This window comes from Phoenix dactylifera, chromosome 12 (genome assembly GCF_051530095.1).
Source record: "Phoenix dactylifera cultivar Ajwa chromosome 12, Ajwa_hap1_PhDact_Kaust_v1.1, whole genome shotgun sequence".
Lineage (NCBI taxonomy): Eukaryota > Viridiplantae > Streptophyta > Magnoliopsida > Arecales > Arecaceae > Phoenix > Phoenix dactylifera.
This window is the reverse complement of record NC_143201.1, coordinates 29,170,351-29,196,966: the sequence shown is the minus strand read 5'-3', so window position 1 is coordinate 29,196,966 and position 26,616 is coordinate 29,170,351. Positions and strand designations below refer to the sequence as shown.

General features: G+C 38.2%; 1 protein-coding gene across 2 annotated transcripts; it reads left to right on the top strand.

Moving 5' to 3' along the window:
* Positions 1 to 1,578: 1,578 nt before the first annotated feature.
* On the top strand, positions 1,579 to 26,145 carry LOC103709607 (S-adenosyl-L-methionine-dependent methyltransferases superfamily protein). Of its 2 annotated transcripts, none has more exons than XM_008795049.5 (13): positions 1,579 to 1,992; positions 3,296 to 3,354; positions 3,530 to 3,580; positions 7,578 to 7,713; positions 11,148 to 11,233; positions 11,981 to 12,079; positions 14,699 to 14,752; positions 19,461 to 19,605; positions 20,171 to 20,232; positions 20,558 to 20,645; positions 21,268 to 21,351; positions 25,456 to 25,617; positions 25,720 to 26,145. In XM_008795049.5, exons 1-13 carry the CDS (start codon positions 1,746 to 1,748, stop codon positions 25,962 to 25,964), a joined length of 1,518 nt encoding a protein of 505 aa, XP_008793271.4. In that variant the 5' UTR covers positions 1,579 to 1,745; the 3' UTR covers positions 25,965 to 26,145. The 2 variants fall into 2 exon arrangements, with proteins under 2 accessions (XP_008793271.4, XP_008793270.4); XM_008795048.5 differs by having other exon boundaries at positions 25,456 to 25,638.
* Positions 26,146 to 26,616: the final 471 nt, after the last annotated feature.

The following is a 26,616-nucleotide window of genomic DNA, read 5'->3' as shown; positions in this document are numbered from 1 at the left end:
ATATTCCTTTTTATTTGTCTCCATAAACTCATTTCTCCTGCACCTCTAACAATTCTATCTATCTCCAATTTCTATTCCTAATTTAGTCTTTAAGAATACTAAAAATTGCAGATTATAGATAAATCCCTCACTGCAGAACTAATTATATTATTCTAATAACAATAGTAATTATAATAGTAACTGCGAGAATGTAACTGCAATAACAATAAATATTATAAATAGGGTTTTTTACATGGATACCCTTCTAGATATCAGTTTTTGCGTGAATATTCTTTTAAAATTAATATTTGCATGTATACCCTCGTAAAACTCTGTTATTGTACAAATGTTCCTAATATAACGGTTGTTCTAACGGTATTAAAAAAATCGTATTTATATTAATTAAAAATAAAATTAAAATTTGAAATGGTATTATTATCCTTACTCTCCTTCACCTCAACCCCCCCCCCCCGGGGGGCTTCCCCCCCAGCGCCCGGCTTCCCCCGCCCCCCGGTGCCCGGCCTCCCCCCACGTATTGGGATCCTGATCGCGGGCCCAAACCCAGAGCCGAGATTTGGTTAAAGACGAGAGAGAGAGAGACGAGAGAGAGAGAGAGAGAGAGAGAGAGAGAGAGAGAGAGGGAGGGAGGAGGCGGAGGAGAAGAGGAAGGGATGGAGTGCTGGTGGGATCGGGTGGTGATTCCGATGAGGTGAGTCTGGATCAATGTGGCTACTTGCATCGGAAATCGGAAAATCGGTATTTTTTTTTTGATGATGCTTGTCGAACGAGTCGATCAGAAGAGGTTAACTAGATTAGATTTATTTCATATCTATTTTTTGCTGTGAACTTAGATTGAAACTCTATTTTTTAGTTTCTAACCGCATACCATATACTTTATTTAAGGATAAGAAATGTGAAATATCACCTATTTTTGATTGATTGTTGAAACATAAGATGGCTATATATTATTCTTTTTTTCTTTTATTTTGTTAGGATAGGTTTGATTGATAAGCGCTCTCTCTTACAATTTATATCGTGCATATTTATTTATTTAATATACATGTTCTTAAATGGAGCAACAATTATTCAAATTGAAGGTAAAATTTGGAGAATATTTTAAGGAGGTTAAGAATTCTACCCGACTTAAGGACTACTTTGGAAGACAAAAGAGCTAATTAGTTGATGTTGACTGTTATAAGGGATTATAAAGGCTATCACATTAATTAATGTATCTAAATTCTTTCTATTTACTACGATTTTTTTTTGCGTATATATCCTTCTAAATATAGAAAATTGTATGAATATTCTTGTAAAGTTGCTATTTACTTGTATACCCTTATATAAATTTCTATTTGCACGGCCTATCCATTAAGGATATTTTAGTCATTTTAATTTGAAACCGTTAATTTTTTAACGGTGTTAGATGGCATGGATACATATGCAATAAAAAAAGAGTAGAATAATAAAATAAGTATTTTATGAGGATATACATGTAAATATTAATTTTGAAAGTGTATTTACATAAAATCAGATATTTAGAAGGATATTCATGAAAAAAAAAAAAAACCCTTATAAATATTATAGTTAAATAAATCCCCCACCGCGAAACTAATAATATTACTTGACTATAGATAGATCCCTCACCGCGATGCTGTTCAAGCCTCCTGAGCGGGTGCGTTTCTTGATTTCTTGTCCCAAGTCCCGATCTCCCGGGCATCCATTGCGGCCGGGCCGTGGCCGCGGCCGCCGCTTCTTCGACGGAAGACATGGTGCGTCCTCCTCGCCCTCCACCTCCGCCCAAGGACAAGAAGCATCCTAAGCGCCGGATGAACAGCAAGAAGGCGGTGGAACGGTCCGCATACTTTGCGCGGAGGGAGGCGGCTTGGGTGCTGCGACAGGTGCTGCAGGGCGACGCACGCCGGCGGGCCACCGCCTCCATCAAATCCCTCGTTTACGGTCCCTCCGTCCGCAATAAGAAGGCTACCTTCGCCCTCGTCTGCCAAACTCTCAAGTGTACGCGTCTTTCTCGCTGTTTAGGGTTTCTGGCTAGTCTTTCTTGATCACTCCCAAGTGTACGCGTCTTTCTCGTTGTCTAGGGTTTCTGGCTAGTCTTTCTTGATCACTCCCAATTGTACGCGTCTTTCTCGTTGTCTAGGGTTTTCGATTAATCTTTCTTGATCCTGTTCGCATCTTTCTTCTCATTACGTTTCCTTTTAAAGAAGTTGATTTGATTTCCTATAAAAAAAAAGTTGACTTGATGAGACAGTTTTTTTTTTCTTGAGTGGTGATTACTGAGTGTAGCTTGTAGTTTTCTCTAGAGAGTTTCTTGTTGTAGAAGGATTCTTGCTTGCTAGAGTAGTCAGTTTTTGTATCGTTGGCTTTTCTAATGTAGCCTTTAACCAGCGTAATTGTATGGCAATGAAGCTGATCTCTTTAAGAACTTTTGTTCCTATCTGTGGTTCCTAGCTGTGTATAATATATGCCCTTATCTGTACTCCTACGTCCTTATCTTCATTAATAAAGTTTGTTGATTGACCAGCTTATCTTCATTAATAAAGTTTGTTGATTGACCAGCTATGTATTTCGTTTACGATTAGTCAAGATAAGAATAAAATAGAGGACTGCTGACAGTTCATCAATACGTATATGCAATCTAGATCTTGTATTTATGCATCTTGTAGACGCTAAGAGAGAGTTCTTGATTCATGCGAACAAGCATTTGTGGACTTCTTTAGCTGGAAGGCAACCGTGCACATCATGCATTATTGCTACTTGAAAGTGGGAATAAAATGCATTTTCTGCCATCCGGACATAAAAGAATTGCTTTTATTGTGTATGTATAAGCATGTTCTGTCACCTTCACATGTTCATCTAGATGGAAGTACACAAGACTGAAAAATTCAAATACTTTCTCAAATGTGGAACTTTGAAATGTGATGTTGGATAATTCCTTTCTCGAGTATTTAGCTCTTGGTCAGTCAATTTGTTCCTACCTAGTCTAATATGCATTAACAACAAACATTTTTTATTTTCAAATCCGATGGATTTGATTTGATTTTCTATAGTTTTGGACCATGGCTAATAATTCCTGTCTCAAACATTTGACTTAAGGTCATTCATTTCTAGCTTAATTTATCCACTAATGCTGACTGTTTTTCTATGCTAAATGCGATTTATTTGTTTTGATAGGCTATAGTTTTGGTAACTTTGTTTGTTTTATGCATTTAGAAACTTTAAGGATATTTTCTCTTACTTTCTTTGTATTTGCCGACAGTATTCCAAGTTTCCAACAATTCTCCTTCTCCCTGTCTTGCAGATCTTCCACTCATGAAAGATGTGTTAACAAGAACTAAGTTACTAACCTGCAAATGGAAGGTGAATAACAAAAAAAACATGCACATTATCTAGCTTACTATTCCGGAGATCTATGTTTTTACCTCTGTTTCTACCCTACACTCTTGTCTTAGGCATGCATTACCCATGACAGCATTTGAATAATTATGCTCGAATTATGGTTATTCACTTGGTGATGTTTCTTATGTTATTGCAGAAGCAGGAGGAATTGATCTTTGTAACTGCATATGATGTTCTCTTTGGACGGGTCTGTACCTAAACATTCTCAACTTTGCATGCCCACATATTATGCTTCTAGCATTTTGCATAGATAAGATAATTTATCTTAGGAAAAAGTTTATGCTACTAAATTCTAATGCAGAAGAAGATAGATTAGTAATTTAAAAAATGCACTCTACATTCCTTAGTCAACTGTAAAAGTAAAGCACATGAGTAAGGATGGTTTTCGCATAGTTTAATATATGTGAATCCATAGTTTGCCAATAAAGACAGGATGCAAATAAGATGGCAATTGGTTGTGTTGCTGGAAATTGGACCCGGGGGCCGCCGCGAAGCCGGGGAAGGAGGGGCTCCGCCGCAGGGACGGTGGATGACTGTGCGCCGGCTACTGGCGTTCTCCTGTAGGGCGGAGCTCCGCCGCAGGAGCGGTGGTCGATGGCGTGCCGGCAGGTGGCGTCCTCCTGGGGGGCGTAAGTCCTGCAAGAAAAACCGGTGGCCGGGCTCCCCGGCGCCGGCCCTCCGATGCTTAAGTCAGAGGGGGCAGATATGTGGAGAGAGCAGGGAAGAGAGTATGTGTAGAAGACAGAGAGAATATTTGGATAAGATCCAGAGGATCAGTTTTCTCAATTGTCTGTGTTGTTCACTTCTTTCCACCCGGTCTAGGAGGGTTCTCTCGGGCTTCGGTTTTTTTTCTCCCTCCTCCTTTTTTCCCCTAAGTTTCCTTTTATAGGAGGATTTTTGTTACCTGGGAGGTGACAGGAGGTTTGTCCTGTTTTGTAATAATTGGGCACGATTTGGCCCATTAATGGCGTGGTGGAAAATAAGGCCGAATCAGACCGGAACCAGGGAGTTGTCACGGTCGATCGGACCTGTTGGGGTGGTTGAACCGCCGGCCGTAGTAGGCCTGGGGTCCGTGGATGGTAAGTGCATTTATTACCGAGTGAACCGGCGGTCAGGGAAAGCCATACGCTTTGATGGTTCGGTGATCCGGAGATCGCCTTGAGCCGTGTTCATTAAATGACTGAGTGCATCGGAGACTTGAGGGGGTCTCATGCATTAATGGCAGGTCGTGCCGAATACCTGCGGAGATCTTATGCCTTGATGGCTTGGAGATAGCGGCAGGTTGTAGTGGAGTTGTCAGGTCCCTCAGGCTTAGAGGGTTAGACGGAAGTTGAACATTTGGTCCAAGGCAATCGGCTCGGCAGGGGTGCCGAGCCGAGCTGGTCGCCCAATGGGGCGCCCTGTGGCGGGGTTGCTTCATAGTACTTCTGCTCGGCGCCCTTTGGGCGAGCGTCTTGCGCTCTTTGGTTGGTTTCCTGGTCGGCGCTATTTAGGCAAGCGCTTTCTCTGGTCGGCGTTCTCTAGCCGGGCACCCTGCTGATCGGCACTCTTCGGTCGAGCGCCTTTCTGGCCGAGCATCCCTACTTGGTCATTTTGGTTGGGCGCCTCTTCTTGGCGCTCTCTCTGGTCGGTGCTCTCTAGCCGAGCACCCTGCTGGTCGGCACTCTTCGGTCGAGCGCCTTTCCGGTCGGCACTCTTTGGCCGAGCGCCTTTCTGGCCGGCGCCCTTTGGCCGAGCGCCTCCGTGACGGTATGACTTGGGGTTTTTCCCCCAACAGGTTGGTTTTGATTTAAGATTGTATACTAGTTACACACACACACATATATATATATTTAAAGATTCATATCTGAATATGGTATTAAGGATTGAAATTCAGATCTGTTTCCAATTGAACATTATGTTCCATTTCATGGGGAGGTTTGGGAATGGGTTAAGAGTATGTGGTGCGAATGTTTTGGTGGTAATTACATTGATATAAAAAAGTCATATTAGTGAGTCAGTATGGTTTCGCATAGTTTAAAATATGTGAATCCATAGTTTGCCAATAAATACAGGATGCAAATAAGATGTCAATAGGTTGGTTTTGAGTTAAGATTGTATGCTAGTTACACACACACACACACACACACACATATATATTTAAAGATTCATATCTGAATATGGCATTAAGGATTGAAATTCAGATCTGTTTCCAATTGAACATTATGTTCCATTTCAAGGGGAGGTTTGGGAATGTGTTAAGACCATGTGGTGCGAATGTTTTAGTGGTAATTACATTCATATAAAAAAGTTATATTAGTGAGTGGAAGAAGACATTGAGGTTAAAGGAGGTAGATGAGGTTGCAATGGCATTGGTGTAAGGTAGAGGAGGCGGGTCGGGTACTAGGGTTAGCTTTAGCGACTGAGAGAGTAGGATCAACCTTGATTAGAGATTTTTTTCCCTTTTTCTATTTTTCCTGGTGGGAGGTGGGGCAGGGGGAGGCAAGGGGTGGTGAAGGGTTTTTTAGGCAAGGGAGTGGGGGAGGGGGGGGGGGGGAGTGTGACAACATGGCAAAGAATGTGAAGGGGAGGTTGGGAAGACATGCTTTACTGAGAGATTCAAGAGGCTATTTTGTACGAGAAGATTGGGGGCGTGTTATATCATTGCTTCACAAGGAAAGCAAATAAAGTTCAAGTGTAAGGAGAATGCTTTAATGAGAGAGACAGGGTATTATTTTGCAAGTGGAGATTGGGGGCCAGCTATACTATTGGTTCATAGGGAGAGCAAATAAAGTTCAAGTTTGGGGGGAAATGGGGAATGTGGCAACCATTTGAGGGCGAGGGGAGTTTTTTTCGTTAGTTAACAAGGGGAGGTGAAAAGATGGGTTGAAATGCAGTGATGCACAAGGCGAAGCAAGTAAGGTTCAGATTTGGGGATAGGGGGGATATGGCCATCAGAAAAGGGAGAAAGTGAAAGATTATTTTAGTTAAGAAAGGGAGGTAACATGATGGCCAAATGGATTTTGAAGGGCAGGATGCATAAAGATGGGTTAAGGCTTTAATGGGAGTGTAAAATGTGGTAGCAATAGTGATAGGTTTTGAGGTGTCGCTTGCAAGGTGAATAATGTTAAGGAGAGGTTGGGAGAACCTGTTCTAATGAGAGATGCTCGTGTTATTTTGGTTGAAATCCAATTGTGGAATTGGTTAAATCTAAAATATTTGCTTTTGAATAAATCTAGGCAAGAGTACACCCAAAGACCAAGTGGTTAGTTCCCTTAGAAATGATTAATGTTTAATTCCATATATTGCAAGAAGTTCTAGATATAAAAAATACACAACTCTTTGCAATCTTAAATTACACTATGGGTTTATTAAAGTTGTCTATGATCTTGTGTATGTTTGGATGGGGCAATATAGGTAAAGTGGGCCATACAAACTACATGGACTTAATATGGTTATGGAGATCAATATAGGTAAGTTTTAGGCCTTGGCTGAGGCATCTGTTCCTACTAGCTTCTTGATATGGAAGCTATGGCTGGGTCCTCTATTGCTCTTAAATAGCTCAGTAGGTGACACCAGCTTGGAGGTTTGATAGTTCATATGTCCAATCACATATAGGAGTTGGTTGGAGCCTTGTAGTTGAAGTGGCACTGCAGCGCAAGTTGCATCATCTAGCTTACAAGAAGCACGATTCTTGTACTTAGAGGAGAGTTTAAGGAAAAGAGGGGACGACAAGAAGGGACTCGAGAGCAGGGCGGGGTAGGAGAAGGCCTGCACTTGCAACCTGAGCTGCAGGTAGTACAGAAATACAAACAACCCAATAGAGGAGATAGTTTTTGTTGTTAGAGGTTGAAACTCTTCCAAAGGAGCTATTAGCAATAGGCATAGGCATAGGCATAGCTTATTTTCGATATCTGCTTGTTCATACCATAGATATCCATTGACTTTTAGCGAGAGAAATTGTGGTAGAATAATGATTAGCACATTCATTTGGTTTCCATTCTTTGGGGTTTGGGCCTTATTTTTTTCCAATGTTTTTAATGATTTATGTTCCTTACAATGTTAACAAATCCAGTATTGTCATGTTAGTTGTACCTATATCGTACATCTTGCACTATTTAACACATCTTGAAGGTCATCTAGGAGCCTTATTATTTATTTTTTGCAGAAAAATTCATTATGATGTCTTCACTTGGTTTCTGTAGGATATTGCAATGACAGGTGACGTTGAAAAGTTCCTTATGCGTCACAAAGATGCTCTTCAGGCAGCCTTAGCACAACTCTGCTCGACACAAAAATTCAAGCATGTTGAAGACTTACTCCTGAAAAATCAGAATCCAGGTTTGTCTTTAGTCTGTTATATTGCCCATAGTGGATCAAATTTGCAATTTTTTATCATATTTTTCTTTGTTAATATGAACTTGAGAGCAAGTTCATCATGGCGCAAACTTTGGCATGGCTTTAATGTTTTGGAAAAATAACCACCTTGGCTCCCAGGTTAGAGTGCCTAGATTCCCACCTTAAATTTTTGCATTATGTTTGAGTATGGAGAATGAGTTTTGAAAGTTATGTTTCATTTTTTGGATTGTAACTTTTTTTTAATATTGCTCCTTATATTCTTTTAGTTTTTTTCTTTTTTGGTTTTTTGTCTGTTTGAAGTTCTGCACCTACTTATAGTTATATATGGCTGTACAACCTGTTCTTCAAGATGATTTCCAGGTTTCTCAGGAACCAGTGAAGACATGTCATATTCGGAACATAGGGTTCTATGATTGAGCATGAATAGTACTGATTTTCTTAGGTAAATAAGAAATGACTATGCAATATGTTGATTTCAGGTTTTAGTTGCTAAGCTGTGTTGTTTCTCAAGGCTGTGCAAACCGGGGAAATAATAAAGCTTTTGATCATGTTACTCAATAGAGTATAATTGGGGCCATCTACCATAAAAAATACCAAAACAAAGTTTAAACATTCTTTTGAAGATTTAAGAAGTAGAATTCCCTTGTTTACACATTGGTGTTTTAGTTATTAACAAAAAATGTTCCCATTTCTTCAAATGCCTTAGTCATTTTCACATATATAATACTGGGCAAACACATCTATATTTTTTTCTTGCAAATTATACTGCTGGTATCGCATGCATGCAACCTCCAAGAAAGGGATTGGCTTTGTGTTGTTTATCTTGTCTTCAGTCTATAGTTAATTTTTTTTATTGTTTTTATTTCTTCATTAATTATTATTATCTGCTTGGAGCCTTCGACTACTGGTTATATCAGTTACATCTTCACTGCCACAGGAGAAAATTATCTGCAATATGCAATACCTTTTGCTTATAATATTTGACTACTAGTTGCTAGGGATTTTAATTATGATTTGATTAGAATCACATAATGCATTGCAATGATGCCATGAGTTAAATTTTTACTGCCACATGAGAAAATTATGTGCAGTATGCGGTATCTTTTCCTAACAATCCACTAAAATTTGTTTGTTGTTTTAAAATGAAAAATGATTGATCTATAATCATGAATCAATCTGTTAACTGCACACGTGGCTACAAAGTGCAATTAGTGTGTCAGTGAGATCATTAAAACATTTATATCATGCATTATTTAGTGCATCATGGCATTTAAATCGTTTCAACCAAACAGTGGATAGTTATGTCGAGTCATTTATAGCCATTGTCATTCATTTATTTTGTGTAGTCGTCTACCAAAGTTAGAGGCATTTTCTAAACAAATGGTTTCAAGGTTGTGTCAGAATCTTTTCTTGAAATTGCAAACTATCCTGTTTGTGACGACATATCATCCTGGCTGTCAGTTATTTGTTTTTCACTTCTTTTCTAAAAAATTAATCAGATGTTAAAATATAGTTGGTATTTTCGGAGGAAGGATTAATATCCAATATATACTTTCATTGTAGGTGGTAGAATCACCATTTAAGAACACATCTATATCATTGTTTGAATCAAGGTATGCCATCTCGGTATCGGCCCCTGTATCGGTGCCACTTTGTTACTTTGTTGGTATGCTTGGTACGGAGATTAGTTCGACGTACCGAGTGTCGGTTCGCCCTCTGTACCATGTGCCGGTTCGTTATGGTACGTCCCATACCTTTCAGTTCGGTATGGTATGTTTCGTACCTTCCGGTTCGGTACGGTATGGTGTACCTTGTTGAAATATATCCATATATCATTGTCTGTTTTGGAATATGGTACCGCTGATATATGAAAAGGCAGGATAGTATACTTCTAACATTTGATACTTTAGCAGTTCTCTAGCTATGCATACTAATAGTTTTAAGGAGATCCTTTAGAATAAGATCTGCAGTCTCGGTACCGAGTACTGTATCGGAACCTTACCTATTTGGTATGCATGACTAACTTGTACGCATGCTAACCATCCAAAATCAAAAATTTGGCAATCATTATATTTATGCATGACTAATCTGTATCTAACTACTGAGGAAGGATAACTTGCACATGACCTAATTTTTTTAGAAGAGCTGAACATGATGTTTCAGTGATGTCATTTGGCCCCTGTGTTTAAAAATGGTTGTTTTAAATAACAACTTGCCCTGGTGAAATGTGGCTGTGAGTTCTAAGACAGAATTTTGAAAATGTTTTAACTTTTAGTATGAATGCAGAATCCTTGATTCCTGTCCAAGGCAGATTGGTTAGGGTTGTTCATGATAATTGTGTCTAAAGTTGTTTAATTGAAGTTTACAAAGTTCAAAAAAATGGCATATTTTGTGATGAAGTTATCAGCCTATCCCCTTATTAGAACAAAAATGATGCCCAGGAGCTTCAAAAACACCTATAGGAGTCTGAATCCTGGCGATAATTGTCTGAAGCCTGGTCAAACTCAACTGAGTCTTCATCCTAAGCAACCAACTTACATATCATGTGGATCTCATGTTCATGAAGGAACAGTTAAATAAAACATGACCTTCCATCATCCATTGTCTCTATTCTCATGCTTCGTCTTCTTCTTTCGTCTTTCTCATTTCATATGACAAATGTTACTTGAGATGTTAAAGTTGAGCAGCTTGAATTTGGGAGGAGAGATCAAAAAAGCTGAGCATAGGTCTTGGAAAATTATCTCTACTGTCCAACACAAATGCCCTGTGGTTGGCAGGACATCTGTGAAATTCTTATTTATATTCCTGTTTGTGTATACTAATTACAATGATGGCATACTAGGAACTCATAAATGCATTTCTGATTTATAAGATAAGCTCCCTTTCCTTATTAATGTTTCTTAAACACTGCATCAAGGGCTAGTCACAGAGACCCCTCTAATTATTACTATCAAAAGAATGGTCCTACCTAGTCTTAGCTGTTCATCTAGAAGCATCATTTGCATCCTCACATGCCCGGTACTAATAATTTTAACTTTAGACGAGGGCAAAGAGGGTTTAAAGAAGCTGCCTGTGGAGACATGTCTATCTATCTACACACACACACACATATTTATTTAAGTAATAGCATTACCTGGAAGTTCTTAAGTGAAGTTATTTGTATGATCTCACCTTTGTATCTCACTGTTTATGCTTAAAAGAGGTGTTGAAATCAGACAAATCTGATGTTTTTTCAGCTGGTACTTGTGGTTGGATTATGACAAGTTCACGGTCATAACAAAACCAGCACCTGCTTTAGGCAAAGATTGTTGATGCAATCTCATCCAATGCATCTTCATTTTAACGACTCTCACTAACAATACTCTTGCGATCATAATGCTTATACTGTTCACGTGTGTTTTTTTTCTTCTTTGCAGTTATTTCCAAACCTCGATATGTCCGTGTTAATACATTAAAAATGGATGTTGAATCTGCCATACAAGAAATAGGAAAAACAAACAAGGTACTTTTTACTTTTCCTTCAATCTCTTGATCCCCTATCCTTAACCGTTATGTTGCTTAATATTTCCTTGAGTCAGCAACTAAGCCAAATTTTGTCATCAAATTTTCCCTGTTATGCAGAAGGCATGTGTTCTATGTATCACCTTGATGTTCGGAACTAAGCTAGTTTCAATTCTTGTTGAAATTTTTTATCGCTTAGTGCACACTAATTTGTAGCACGAGGCAGAAAACAATTTTTAGCAATAAGAATTATCATATGTTTTTTATTTAACTCTAAATATATCACTTTTAACAACCATAGATATCCATGTGTGGGAAGCATTTAAAGAAAAGATGTAGAAGAGAAAAACATGTGTATATTGCCATTGCAGTGGCAATTAACCTCAAAGCTATCTGATTGCTGGCTATTTCCTGACTGTATTGCTATTCAAGGAATTGTACTTGATGAGCTAATCTTCCTTTTCCATTTGCTTTAACTGTTGCAGTCTTTTAATTAGCCACTTAGCTATCTGATTACTGTCTACTTCCCAACTGTATTGCTACTCAAGAAATTTTACTTAGTTTCTTTTTTTTCCATTTGTTTAAGATGATTCTACCTAGAATTGTAATCATGATATGATGTACATAAGCATCACGAAACCTTTGGTGTAAATTTTCATAATATGTCTTTGTTTAGTTGGTTGTGCTGTGTTCTTATTAGCAAGAGATAACTTTCCGCTTTTATGATGGGACATTGTGATTTGGATAGGTAGCGAAGGATGACATGGTTCCAGACATGTTAGTGCTCCCATCTGGGGTAGATTTGCATGACCATCCGTTGGTTAAGAATGGAAGTATGTTTCTGCAAGTAAGTTTTTTGACTACAGTTTTGTTTGTGCTGGATTTGTTATTTTTTGTCCACATATTATCTTTGCAGTGTTGATTTTTTTTGCTTTGCCTATTAAATGAATCCTGTCCAGCTTACTAATTCAGGAAATTGGCTTGCTTGATTGATTCAAAATTAGGTATCGGACTCATCTGCACTTTTTTTTTTTGAAATTTATAGACTAATAAGAATATACTCGCAAACTAAATTAAAATCAAAGTGAATCTGAAGCTGATTAGTTTGTTGAGGAATTTTAATTGTAAATATGATTACTTTATATATTGATTGGATTGGTCTCCTCTGCCTAGATGTTTCACAATCTGAAATACCGATGATCAACAGCAATCCCACTATTTTTCCTTTTAATAAAACTGTGCCTGTGAGTATCTTTAATTCATGAACAAAACTTTGCCGGACTTATTAATATCCATTGATTAAGTGAAATGAAAATAAATTTGTTGAGTACTTATCATTGTGCAAGCCTTGAATGTTTAAGTTATGTGTGATTAAGCAACACTGCGATTTTGGAGTTTCTAATTCTTCAGCTTGATGTGGCTGTTCATGATCTCATGTTACCATGACCTCAAACATTCATTGTTCTGGTGAATGTTTTAAGTAATGAGGGATCTAGTGAGAGGTCTTGCAGTTAGATGGAAGGTAAGAAATAAGTAGGAAAGGATCTTAACTAATTTGGTTGAAAGCTGTAAAATGTAAAAAATGATTTGAACAAATGATCATGCTCACAATGGATATGCTCTTGATAGGAATATAAAGTGAAGGACTCATGAATCTAATCCATATATTTGCTAATTCTGGTGAACCTTTTACTTAATACTTGCTGCAACAATTATTGATTACTTATCATGCATAGAAGATTTTAGTAGCTCATCCATAAAAATATACCATAAAGCCTCGAGCAAAGCTGAAAACTTCCTTCTGTTTCTCTATGAGAGGACTACATCTGGGGGGAATGAAAATCAAATGTTCACAAAAAAATATGAGGAAAAAAGTAAAACTAATCACATATTTCTGTGGTTAATGGTATACCAGCAATCCATTATATACTCCTTACTCTCGAACCGGTCATGTGCATCATGCATGCCGAATACTAATGTTGAATAATGAAAATGACATAAGAGTGGCTTTTCCATTTTATTCTGGTTCATGATTTTTTACTATAACCTGGATTTGGTATTTGTATTAATATAAATTTTATTCAGTTTATGCGAGTATGTAGTTAACTTATCTATCAATGTTGTTGTTGTCTAGACAAATGTTTCAATACCTATTCAGAATACATGGTCTTTCTTTTTTTAATTAAAAACAAACTTCCTGCTGAATTGTATTGATCTTTGCCATGATTTTTCTGAGAACGAACTTTATTTGTTAAACTTTGAAAAGGTGCGGTACTCACTCTTGTTTTTTGCACCACTAAAACAAATGACATCATTTTTTTTAATGATCGGTGTCTTGCTGTGTTTATTTTAGCTTTTGTGGGACTTGCTGTAGTGGAATATGTTTTCTAAGGCTTCATGTCCAATTTATACATTTTGGGTGGTAAAGTTTTTTTGTTTTTTGAAGGAGCTTATTTTTTATTTTCATGATTTCCATTTGAAGTTGTAAATAGTAATTTATTCTAGGGAATATAGTTAGTGGCTAGGATCATGATTCTTGTTGGTTGATGGAGAGGAAACAAATTGCGTAGTCGTAGTTGGATGATGTGGGAGTGGGGAGGGTTCCGATTGTTGGAATAGTCAAGCGTTTGTCCTAGAAATTGACTGAATTGGGAGTGTTTTTAAACCTAGTTTCAATTAGTAAAAGTTTCTAAACTCATGCAAGGGGCCATAATATCTATAGTTAAACCTGATTAGATAAAGTGTGGGTAACAGTAAGCATCATTCTTGTTATTTGCAGCTAAAGAGGGAGTGAGGTACATCAGATTGGATCCAACAGAAAAATCAAGCTGTCTATTTGTGTGAAAACAAGTGATGCCAAAAGATGTTTCATTCATGACCTTAAACCCAAAGTCCAGCCTTCAGTAAGTTGGGGATGACCAAGGAAGTTCAACAATCTCTACCCCTTGAGCTAACACCCGGTAACATGTTGTTACCTATATTCCATGTTTTTAATATTTAACAAGTACTCTTTCTATATATTTACCATGTATGCCTTGTGGCTTGTTGAAATGTTAATTCGCTGAAAGTAGTGCAAGATTTGAAAATATAAATGAGTTAGTTGATTAAAAAATTGATTGATTATGTACAATATGTTCTGTCACTTGGTAACTGCTTGGTCCGTACTCTGTGGCCCATGGTTCCCTAGACTACGCGATTTTGATAAGCATGCAAAAGCATGAGCGCGAGATTTTCCTTTTTCCCTTATGGTTGAGATACAAGACCTGGGAAAAGGCTTCTACGACTAAGCTTCAGGCATCTTAGCTTTATCATTCACTTGTACAACTTCTTCCTAAGTTTGGTAGTTGATTCATTTAACTAACATAATGAGATGATTTTGATCAATATGATGTCATATCATCTCCACTGAGAGATTTAGTATTCTGTTTTTTATAATAGTAACTTTTCTTCCCTTTGACTTTGTTAGGGCAAAGCAAGCTCTATGGTGGCTGTTGCATTGTGTCCTAAACCAGGGTGGAAGGTATGGAGTAGTTGATGAGCAATCTGATTCACATAATATTTTTGTCCATTTACGTACGACACATATCAGTGTTGTTTGAGTTCCTGAGATTATCGAGCTTTTACATTCTACAACCTGATATCTGTCTAGGCATATACCATGCTGATTGCCTTTTCATTAATTCATGATTTGCTGATTATCTTTCCAGTACTTTTAGCCATGTTCAAATGGGCAGGCAGATAGAAAGTTCCACACGGAGAAGAGTCTATTTCATTTAATATTTAATAGAAAATTAACTTAAGCATAAGGATGTGTACAAAATGAAGTGTTGAATTATTGAAATGGATTATCTGTAAATTCAACTGATAAGTTTCTTAACTCCTATATTTATTTTGTGCCTATCCCTTTAACTGGTTTTGTATTGCTGGAATTTATTTTGTTATATGTTATTGCTATTAGGTCATGCGGTTTTTTACCTTGCCTTATTAATTACAATTAATCTAAAAGTACTATAAGAAATGACGTTTCATGTGATAGACAACTTACAAGGTTTTAGCAGTCGAACCTATGTTGTGGCAACATACATGAATGGAGAGTTTTACTTGATTATCTAAGTTTCTGAATGCTTTCTCATCATTCTTTATTTTGTGCTTAAGTTACTACTTTGGTGCATTATCACTGGTGAGAAGTAGAGCTTCCGTCATAGTTCTGAAGTAAAGATTTTACATTGTAGTCAAAGGTAACATTTTTTTAAAGTAAGGTAGACACTTTTTAGATATTGGTGTTGATAGTTTGGTATATTATCATGGTTTCGGAACTGTGATTTATCCCTTTAATTAGAAAGACTAAATCCAGCTTCTAAGCAATATACTGGAAGGGAATAGCAGTGAGCAGGGCTGGATCCAGGATTGTTTTCTTGGGGGCACAAAACAATAATGTTCATTAAAGTTGTACTTAATAAGATAATAACTTTTTATTTGAAATTAATATATAAATTATTAAATGTTTTCTGTGTGTTGATAAATTGAAGGGAAGGATGTGGAGACATAGATTCCATGAGATGATGAGAAAGCAATCTGGTTGGGAGCCCCTTTGCTTTTCTCCTACAGCTATTTTGCAAGAAAAACAATATAATGATCAAGTTATTATTAACACGAATTATTTGTAAAAGAAAATAAAAATAAGAGAATCTCTAGAAGTTTCAGGTAGAAGTTTAAGATTAAGAAGGAAAATAGTAATCTTACTGCACCATTAGTAGGAAAGTGGATGTGTACCTCCCTATTTAGTACAGCCTAGTAAAAAAATGCAATTGGGAGAAGTGTGCAGGGGACCCCCCCCCCCTCCCCCTCTTTCTCTCACACACACAGAGAGAATAAATGAGAGAGAGAGAGAGCTGAGCCTCTGGGTCTGATGAACTAAGATGATATGGTGCACTAGTGGAGGTGCGACCGCATGGGCACCCCCTCAGTCACCAGGCTTGGCTCCTACCCTGCATAGCAGCATAGTCTTATGCTTTAAGTCAGGAGTTTGTTGTATGTTTTGACATCTTTCCAAAGCTGATTGCCAACAACTAATGTGTGGATATTCGTGAACTCTAATACAACCTTTTAGATTTTATCCATTAACTACATCATTGGTAGAATTGTCCATGACCAGTTTTGGGCCTAGCAAATCCACACTATTGGACAAGCCCAGCCAGAGATAGCATAGATTCCTTGCTTGAATTGTATCCCATTAGCATTATTACCACCGTCCTAGACTTGTTAAAGACTAATTCTGAAAAACTTCTATGGTCCCATTGATGGTGCTGTCTTATAGTCATAAAGACAACCACTATTTTTATCAATGTATGAGTAATCCAACAAAAGTTTGTGCCTTATAACACTCTGTCTCCTTTTTCAGCTCTGCAGTTTTAGGCCTATCAAAAATATTTGCATCATCGAAAACAATCCTTTTTATTCCTTTTTTTTTATCCTCAAAGAAAGTTCATCTTCACCGCCTGACATTGTACAAATGTTCAAAACGTAAGCAGAAAACAATGTACACGTGGGGAAGCATTGATGATTATTTTAATTAGAAGGAACTTACCATGTTGGGTGATTTTTTTTCCTTTATTTCTTTGTTTCTTTCCTCCCTTTTAAAATGGCCAAATTGTTTTTGATTTTCTGATAACCCTTAAATTTGAGAAGTCTAAAAATAGTGAGTATAAATTTTGAAACCCCAAAAAACTTGAGAGATGTAACCCAAGGTTGATCATCAAGGTATCTGGAAAGATTTTTTTCAATGTGTATGAAGAATCTAGGAGCTGGTATGAAAAGTTGCTTTCCATATTGAACTTTTTGTTAGTAATCATTATATAAGAAGATATCCTTGATGGTCTTCTTGATGTGAATGTGGTGTTCTAGTTATGTACATTAATGGAATAATGGTGATCTGTAGCCACTAGGTGTGGAGCCTGGGATCATATTATGTATTGAATGTTAGTACAAGAGAATGTCTCGGAGTTGACTATTATGATATAGAAGGGCAAGAATCCATTTGATACCAAATCTACCAGTAGCACCAAATGTAATTTGAACCATTTGAGTGCATAAAATATTAATAATCTTGGCACTCCACTTCTCATGGAATTGCGTGCTTTGCTATTGCTGTCACTATTATGAAACCAGGCCATATTTTATGTTTTTGCACCTTTATTCAACCCCATTTGGTTCACCATGGCTTGAGTTCTCAATATTTTTTCAATAGTATGTTGTGCCCTTTCTCGGCGCTAGTGAACTTGTGGATTTTAGGTCACATTTGTTTAGTTAGCAATTTGTTTAGGAATCCATGGTTAAATGCCACAGCGACTGAAAGAAGTTGGAGACTGCTTTGTGTACCTTTTCTTATAAAGGAAGTGAAAAAGTGAATTTTCTTGGTTGAGGATGTGGCTATTCGGGTGTAAGAAATTCTTGTCCTTGTTAATAGCTATGTTACTAAGATTCCATTAATTTTTACACAGTATCTGAAATATGTAAACTTACTAGGTTTAGATACTTGTGGTCTGTGAGATATCTTTGATCTCAACAATAGGAGTGACAGCTAATTGTAGCCTGTGAGAGTCAAAGCCATTTCAGGCAATTTGGTAAGCACAAATATAGTCACCTTTAAATTTGCAGAGATTATCTGAAAAAAAAATCAACAATTACTTTGCGTTGATCTTCTAGTTAGAAAGGGCCACCTTCTTCATTTCTCTAATCAAGTTGATCATTTTATCTCTTTTATGCATTATGATAAGTGATAGATTTTCCTATGCTGCTTCCTTTTTCAAACTCATTAAGCCTAGAAATTTTTTTCATAAGGCTATGTTTCATACTTGATACTAGAGCTTGTGCCATGACAGGATTTTTGTTTTCTTGATTGTTATGTCTCCTTTTCAGTTCTTCAAGTTGTTCTTGGTAGCAAAGTGTAGAATGACTAATATTAGTTTGCTGTTCTTTGGCAAAAATTGTTTCTTTCCAAAGATAGTCTTGCAAAAGCCGGGAATTGAAAAAGGCAAAGGCTAATGGCTGAAATATAATGAGGACTCCTATTTGGAGTCAAGGGATACCTTAGTAAGTTGATGGTTCTTGAAGCTTCAATTGCCACTTTTCTTTTTGTTCAATATATATAGCTTCATCTAAGGGGTCAACACCAAGGAATGACCCAGGACGATTTGGTCATGCGGGTTGGTTCGGCCTATAAAACTCTCCCCCTCCCTCCCTCATAGGTTTTCTCAAAGTTCTGATCGTACCCTAGCTCCTTTGAGCCTCTCTCTCTCTCTCTGTTGGCCGCCGCCGACTTGGTAAGCCCTCCTCTCTCTCCTGCATGGGTTCTCTCGATCATGTCCTAGCTCGCTCGAAGCGCTCTCTCTGCTACTGTAGTCGATTCGGTAAATCCCCTCTTCTCTCTCTCCCCTTCTCCCTCTCCCCCCTTTTCGGCAATGATCATTGCTTTCAACCCCCTTCAACCCCACTTCTCTCTCTCTCTCTCCCCCTCCGTCCCTCCCTCCCTCCATCCGCGGGCTCCTCTCTCTCCTCTTCTCCCTCTCCCTCGCTCTCTCTCCCTCTTCTTGGTTGGGTACATATGGATTGGCACGATATAGGCCTGTAGCGAACTGGTCACTGGCAGGTACAACACCTAGTATTGGTTTGGCATGCCTTGGTCAACACGCTTGCTTTCATGCAAATGTGTGTTGAAAAGAAGAAAATGCTAACTTATGAGCAAGATTTAAATTTCACAAATTTCTTCTATGCTGGCTTGCGGTTGGCATTGTATCATACCGTGCCATAGTATGCCAATGTGTGTCACACACCATTAAGATATGCGATCCTGTACAACTTGCTTGCTACAAATATGTTAATCCAATCGTCTTTTAAATAATTCAATGTAATCTGCTCTATGCTATATTGCGAAAGATTAGGTTCTACTTGCATTTCCTTATGGAGATGTGATCTTGTTGTTTTCTTAGAAGTTTGATCACCATTTTTCAATCATACAAATATACAATAATTTAAAAGGAATCCACAACCATGTTCTTTTTTTGTCACTTTCCTATAATATTATCGTATTTAATGAATACAGATCAAGACAACTTTCTGTTTATAAAAAAGAGTGGTTCATGTTGAATTATTAACATTTTTTTGGTAATGATCTTGACATTTGTTTAAACATATGTTTGCATTTTCTTACATTCATTAATTTCATGAAGGTTCTTGATGGTTGTGCGGCTCCAGGAAACAAGACTATTCACCTTGCTGCTCTCATGAAGGGAAAGGGAAACATCATAGCATGTGAACTTCATGAGGAGAGGGTTAAAGTTTTACAAGATACTATTAGACGGTCTGGAGCACCTAGTATCCTTTATTCTTTGTATTTTCATTTCTTATAATTTAGGGATATTGTGCAATATCTTTTTATCTTAATGGCATTTAGAAATTTTAGGGGTCTTTGCAAGATATCATATATTTCGAGTGTCCCTTCCTGCAGCAGTATTGGATTTAAGGGAAGGCAGCTTCTTTTTTTTCCCATCCAACTACTTCCTTGTGGGAGATATCCGACCATCAAGCATCTAAAGAGTTTAAGTTGCTTGGACTTTGTGTGCATATTGTACCATGGTAGAAATATGTCCAACAATCTACATTACCTATGGCACATCTTAGTTTTATGAAGTTTGGACTGTATCCTATCCTCAGTGGCTCTATATACTTCCAAACATTTCTTCACTGTTTACTGTGGTTTATGAAATATTTGAATGGTACAATTGGACATTATACTGAGGTGGTCCATGTCAACATTCAACTAGTAGCGTTACATAGAAAGATGTAGGCTTGTGAAATCTTTTATGCCTGATTTTTCTGCAATTACCATGGCATATGTTAAATAAATTTCCTTGATTTTATTCCTTAGCTTGATTTAAAGATGTGGACATAGTTCATGGCGACTTTTTGGATATAGATACACGGGATCCCTTGTTTGCCAAGGTCTGTGGTACTCTTTCTGTCAATATGTTAGTCCTTTGATAAGATTTATTTTCCTTGATTGCATTGTCATGGATTGGATCACCTCAGATTTCAACCCTATAAGAACTGACCCAGTCCATTGACTTATTGGTTGGATTAGGCCCAAATCTAGATTTCATGGTTGGACTTAACTTACCAAATGGTGCAACTGAACACAGTCCAACTTGACCCAGTTTATTTGATCAAGACCTAAACTCAGCTTACTAAAAGATATACTTAATTTACTACAATTTGCAATCTTGATCATGACACCTCCTTTTTCCTTCACTGATGATGGTATGTGCAGGTTCGTGCCATTCTCTTGGATCCTTCCTGCTCTGGGTCTGGAATCTCAGCCGAGAGATTAGATCATCTACTTCCATCATTCTCTAAAGGTGATATTCCTTTTTTAAATATATGCCTTATTTTTCAATAACTGCTACAAGGGTTATGGCTGTGCCAAAAGCAAGATATCGTTCACTAATGGTGAAATCCATGAGGGTTTCAAAGTTTCCAGAAGATCAAGAATCAATGATCTTCACAAACGAAGTGGTAGATGTGCTGCTCTGATTTTGAACTAAGCATTTGGACGTATCCATTTACCTCTTTAGTAGACATGTATATTTAATTCTGTTGTTGTCATATAGTTATAGAATTTGTTGGGGAGTTTATATGTTTTCCCATATGTTTGTTAATAGCATTGTTGTTTTTGTGGTTGTTCATTTGTTGACAAATGAAGTCGCAAATTAAAACACACTCAGTAGAAGAATCTGGAAGTCAAATTAACTATTTGACCATACTTGGTGCTGTATAGTCAATGAAAGTGTGATCGACAGCCATGTTGCAAAAGCCAGAAGGATATTATCGTTTGCAACTTTGCTTTTGGTCTTTTGCTACAGAAAGTTATTTTCTATGGTGATTAAATAATGATTTGTGGACTATGTCTAAAAATTATCTCCTTCATGTAGCCTTCCCTAATTTTGCCATGACTAATCTGTTCTTTCTGCCACTACATAGGTCATGATGTTGATGCTGCTACCAGTCAGAGAGCAAAGAAGCTTGCTGCATTTCAACGGAAAGCGCTTGCACATGCATTATCATGTATGTTGATCTCATAAGATAAGCTCTTGCTTATGCACTATCCTAGACTTGAGTTTCTTAAAACCAAAAATCCATTTGCAGATTTGCTATCTTTTCATTGTCTTCTGCTAAGTGCGCAAGTGATGCATTATGAATTTGTAGAATGTTCTATTAGAACTGCTATCTCCATGGAATTCAATGGATTTTATAGTTATTCCTTTTTGTTGTTGATTCTTACTAAGTAGTTGTGGCAAATATCAGATACCTAATGCAAATGATGCCCCTTTAGAATTTGAATATTTGGTTGATGTTATGAGAAGCCACATAACTTCCTCAGTGTCTTCATTCTGCTCTAATCACTAGTGTCATCAAGCATTGCAAGATTTTCTGATTGTTTTGCTAGATTTTGGACATCCAATATCCCTTTTTGATGCAACTTGGAAATGTCCTACCCTAGCAGGAGGGATGGTCAAGTGGATGCCGTTTGTGGTGCAGGATAATGGAAGAGCGGACAAAGGTGTGGTGGATGGAGTTTAGGGTTGAGGGATAAGAATGGGTCATGGGTTTGGCAAAGTTGGGGTAATGGCATTTTTTCTAGTACCCAATTGTACCGGTCCGATTTGGGCATACCAAATCATATCGGTAGGGAACTGATACTCGGTAAGCCCTCCTGTACCAAGTGTTGAAACCAAGAACTAGACTGTACCGGTACTGTATCAGTCGAGTATGAGCACGGGTATTGAAATAGGTACTGTAAACCTTGGGTGATGTGGACATGGGGTTCTACAGGGTGAGGGTGCATATAGAGATCCTCCTACGCTGTGAGAAGAAATGAATGACAAATCACACATAAATTTAATTACTTTGCCCTCGCCAGACCCTTAATCAAAAATCAATTATTTCCAATCCAGTCTAGAAATGTCTTACCCTTGTAGGAGGGGTGAATGTAGTTTAGGGTTAAGTGTTGGGAATGGGGTGATGGTATTGGGCCAAAGTTGGGGCAGTGATGGCATTGGAGTCTGTGAACTGGTTGTGTAGAAGCTGCACCTTGTGAGAAGGAAATGCAAGGCAAAGCACATGTGGACTCGAATGCTTTAACCTCACCAAACCCTCGAGTCAGACATAAAACCTTTTTGGATCAAACCTAGAAATGTCCTAATCTAGTAGGAGAGATGGTCAAGTGAGCAGCTTGTAGGATATAGAAAAAGAGATAACTAAGAGAGAGAATGGTTTAATTAACCCTTTACTATTAAAGCCCGCCTCATTTAATGGTTTAGGTAAAACCATTTTAAATATTGGATTTTTGTTATTATTTTTTTCTTCTTTTTGAGGGACTAGTATTAGCTTTCGGGCATGGCGGTGGCAAGACTGGGCATCATGAAGACTTACAAGTGGACTTCCCCCCGCTGCCGCAGGGGGGGGGGGGGAGGGGAAGAGGTGCCTATCAGGGAGCTCAGAATATATGGGTTGGACAAGGTGGGATGGTTGGAGTTGTGTTGGGCGATAAAGATGGGGTGATAGGGTTGAGGCAAAGTTGAGGCAGTGGTGGCATAGGGGTCTATAAGGTGGGTGCGGAGAGGGAGAAATCCTCGTACCTCATGAAAAGGGAATAGGAGACAATGCACATGCAGATTTGAATGCCTTGACCTTACCAAACCCCTGAGACAAATATCAAACCCTTTCCGTTCCAACCTAGAAATTCCTACCCCAGCACAAGGGGTGGTCAAGTAGAAGTGGTTTGCGATTTGTAGGATAGAGAAAGAGGGAGGTAGACGAAGGTGGGGTGATGGAGTTTAGGGCTAGGGGGTGGGATTGGTTGATGGGGTTTTGCGAAGTTGGAACAAATGGTGGCATGGGGTCTAGAAGGTGAGGGTTGATAGTGAGATCCTCCTATCTCGTGAGAAGGTAATGAAAGATAATTCACATGTTGATCCGAATGCTTTGCCGTCAGCAAACCCTTGAAAACATCAAGGACTTTCCAATCCAACATCGAATAGGGGTATGTGCTTTGGAGGATAGAGAAATGTGTGGTGAACAATGGTGGGTTGGAGTTTAGGTTAAGAGATGGGAATAGGGTGATGGGATTAAGGCAAAGTTGGGGCAGTGGTGGTATGGGGGCATACAATGTCAGGTTGTAGCGAGAATCTACTCATGTGAAGGGAATAGAAGATAAAGTACATGCAGATCTGAATGCTTTAACCTCACTGAATCCTTGAATTAGACACCAAACTTGCCATTCCAGCCAAGCAATGTCCTTAACCTAGTAAGGGGGATGGTTAAATGAAGATGGGTTTGTGATTTGCAGGACAGAGAAAGAGAGAGGTGAGCAAAGTGGTGTGGGTGGAAATCAGGTTTAAAGGGTGAGAGTTAGATGGGATTGGGGCACAGTTGGGGTGGTGGTGGCATGTGGGTCTACAAGGTGAGGGTGCACCGAGTGAGATCTTTCTACACCGTGAGAAGGGAATGGAAGACAAAGCATGTCTAGATCTTTCTACACCGTGAGAAGGGCTCAACAAGCCCTTAAATCAAACATCAAATTCTTTCCAAAGCAACGTAGAAATCTCCTACCTTATCAAGGGACAAGTGGGAGGTGGTTTGTGATTTGTAGGATAGAAAAAGGTGGTCATTGGTTGAAGAAAGGAAGAGAAGAAATTTTAATTTATATATATATATATATATATATATTTTTTTTTTTTTTGTGGGGGTGTGTGTGTGTGTGTGTGTGTGTGTGTGTTGGGGGGGAGGGGGGGGGGGGGGAGCGGCGGTTGGAGTTTGATGGTCATTACTTGCTGGTGTCTATAGCTTTTCTAGGTTCCAGTAGCCAGTCAAAGGCATCTTGAAGATGGAGAGAGTCAAAATGTTAGGTTTTTGTTGACTTGCCACTTATGGGAGGCACGACACTGATCTTGGAGCTCAATTGGTGTACCAAGTAACCTCCCTAATCGTGATGTGGGCATAAATATGTTATGTAATATGCAACCAGAATTGTCCAACATTTTCCCAATTATTTGGGGTCAAATTTGTTGATGCTTGTTTGAAGGAAATGGATTCATTTAGCCAACCTCAACTAGTTTGGGATTAAGGCTTAGTTGAGTTTTATGGTTTCTTATTTACAATAGTAAATATTATTGACAGAACTAGCTGAGCGGTTGAACCCAGCTTAATCAGGTTGAGGTTGCATCTGAAACCTGACCCATTGACAGACCTTATGGAGATTTTATGAGGTTGATGATTTATTATTTTGTTAATGAGACATCACCATCATTAGTTCACCCATTATAACACTAAGAGATGCATTTCAAGTTTTGTTAAATTCCATGCGTGCCCCTAATAATTACTATGTTGGAAGAGCTATGTACGAATTACTCGAGAAATAATATTAATGAGTATGGCAAACTGATAATGTGTCAACATGGCAGCCATGCATCCAAAACATTACAGGTTCTGCAAGATGCACAAAATCATAGCTAACTGATCCTACTCCAGTCATTTTGGCTCAATTCAATCCAAATATTCACCAATACTTAATGGTTCTCCTCGTGTCAGCATACCAACAACTAGCGATGACCTTTCAGCATGCTTAATAGTTAATATGCTTGATTCTAAATTTATCCAGCACAATTTCACCATGCATACACCCAAATGGCTTTCATATCTCCATTAGTTTTCAAGTCTCAGCTGCTCATCATGAACCATAATTTTATTACGAAGATGTTATCAGGATACTATTTCAGTAACCTGCTGTCATTATAATGCTGATATTTTACTTTTCATTGGGTTAGCTTGACAAGTATCGACAACAATGAACTTGGCTATCCCTATTTCAATAGTAATCAAATAGTTCCTGTGGCAGAGTTTTTCACTCCGTTAATTTCTTAGCCACTGCCACAGAGTACATTCCTTTTCCTAAGTAGTTGCTTATTCTATTCCATCCTTCACCTGTAAATGGCAGCTTGTAGTTTTTCTTGTCCAATTTCAGAGTCATGGCAGCTTTTAATGTTAGTACTTAGGGGATATCTTTGCTAGGGATAATAGATAAACTATCTTAGCATCCAATGGCCCCTAGGCGGAAATTCATTTTACTGCAGAAAGAACATCATGTGATTTTTGTGAGGCATTTTGCAGTTCCAGAAGTTGAACGGGTGGTGTACAGCACCTGCTCAATCTACCAAACAGAGAATGAGGATGTAATCAAGTCAGTTCTCCCTCTTGCTACGTCTCTCAATTTTGAATTGGCAACTCCTTTCCCTCGGTGGCCTCGTCGTGGCCTACCAGTCTTTGAAGGCTGTAAGTATTCTCAATCTCAAGGTAGAAGTCATCGCTTTCTAAAATCTTGGATAATGTACCCTTATATGCTATGCTATTGGTAATCCTCGTCTTCTGTTTCAGCTGAACATGTGCTCAGGACTGATCCAAGAGAGGATATGGAAGGATTCTTTATTGCATTGTTTGTCAGGAAAAAGAGCATCAATTCTTCAGGGAAAATGATAAGAAGGAACATTGGAGAAAGTTCATCATGTTCCACGCCGAAGAATCATAGGAAACGAAAACGAGTGATGATGTATCCTTTCTGCAGGATGTTACGTATGTGGTCATATCAGGCATTGGCTAGGCAAATACCTACTGAGAGATGATCGAACCTGCATAGGAACGAAAAGGATAGTTTGGAGTATGGTTGTTATCATATCATTGTAGTGCGAGTGTATGATGCCCAATTCTTGTGGTGGTCAATTTTTTGTAGAAGTTAAATCTTAATGTTCTTGTTTACTTAGCTGAATTATATGCAATTTTAAATAATTCTTTGCGGGTTTTGTATATCTGGAATATTTTGGGCAATCTGTATTCCGTGAGTCGTGGAAGATGTATCATCCCAGGCTAAAAATATTTTGAGCTTTGCTTTCAAGTTGCCATCATGATTTGATTTATAGCTGTGTTATAATTTTGACATTAAATAGATGAAGATGATGATTGGTATTTGACATATTTATATCCAACGGAAGGATTAGATTTCATACTCCTTTATAACAATGGCTAAAAGCGTTGCATGAAACGTACCAGCCGAGCAGTTCTAAAGTTCTTGATACTCCATCAAAATAAAACCTTTCATAAAGTCACCTGTTGAGCAACGATGCCCGTTGACTAATTAGGGCAATGTTGGTTGCTGATGCATGTTATTGTCATCAGGCATCTGACCTATGCTATTTCAAGTATCAAGCATCTTTTAAAAATTATTCTGGTGCTTGCTTTTGCAATTGTTGGCGAAGCTTTGCCCTTGATGATATAAGA

Bases quoted from the DNA above. Each gene is read 5' to 3' on its own strand.
- LOC103709607 (XM_008795048.5), top strand. From the start codon at position 1,746: ATGGTGCGTCCTCCTCGCCCTCCACCTCCGCCCAAGGACAAGAAGCAT. The intron at 7,714-11,147 runs GTTTGTCTTTAG...TCTTCTTTGCAG, and splicing joins CCTGAAAAATCAGAATCCAG to TTATTTCCAAACCTCGATAT. The intron at 20,646-21,267 runs GTGATATTCCTT...GCCACTACATAG, and splicing joins ACTTCCATCATTCTCTAAAG to GTCATGATGTTGATGCTGCT.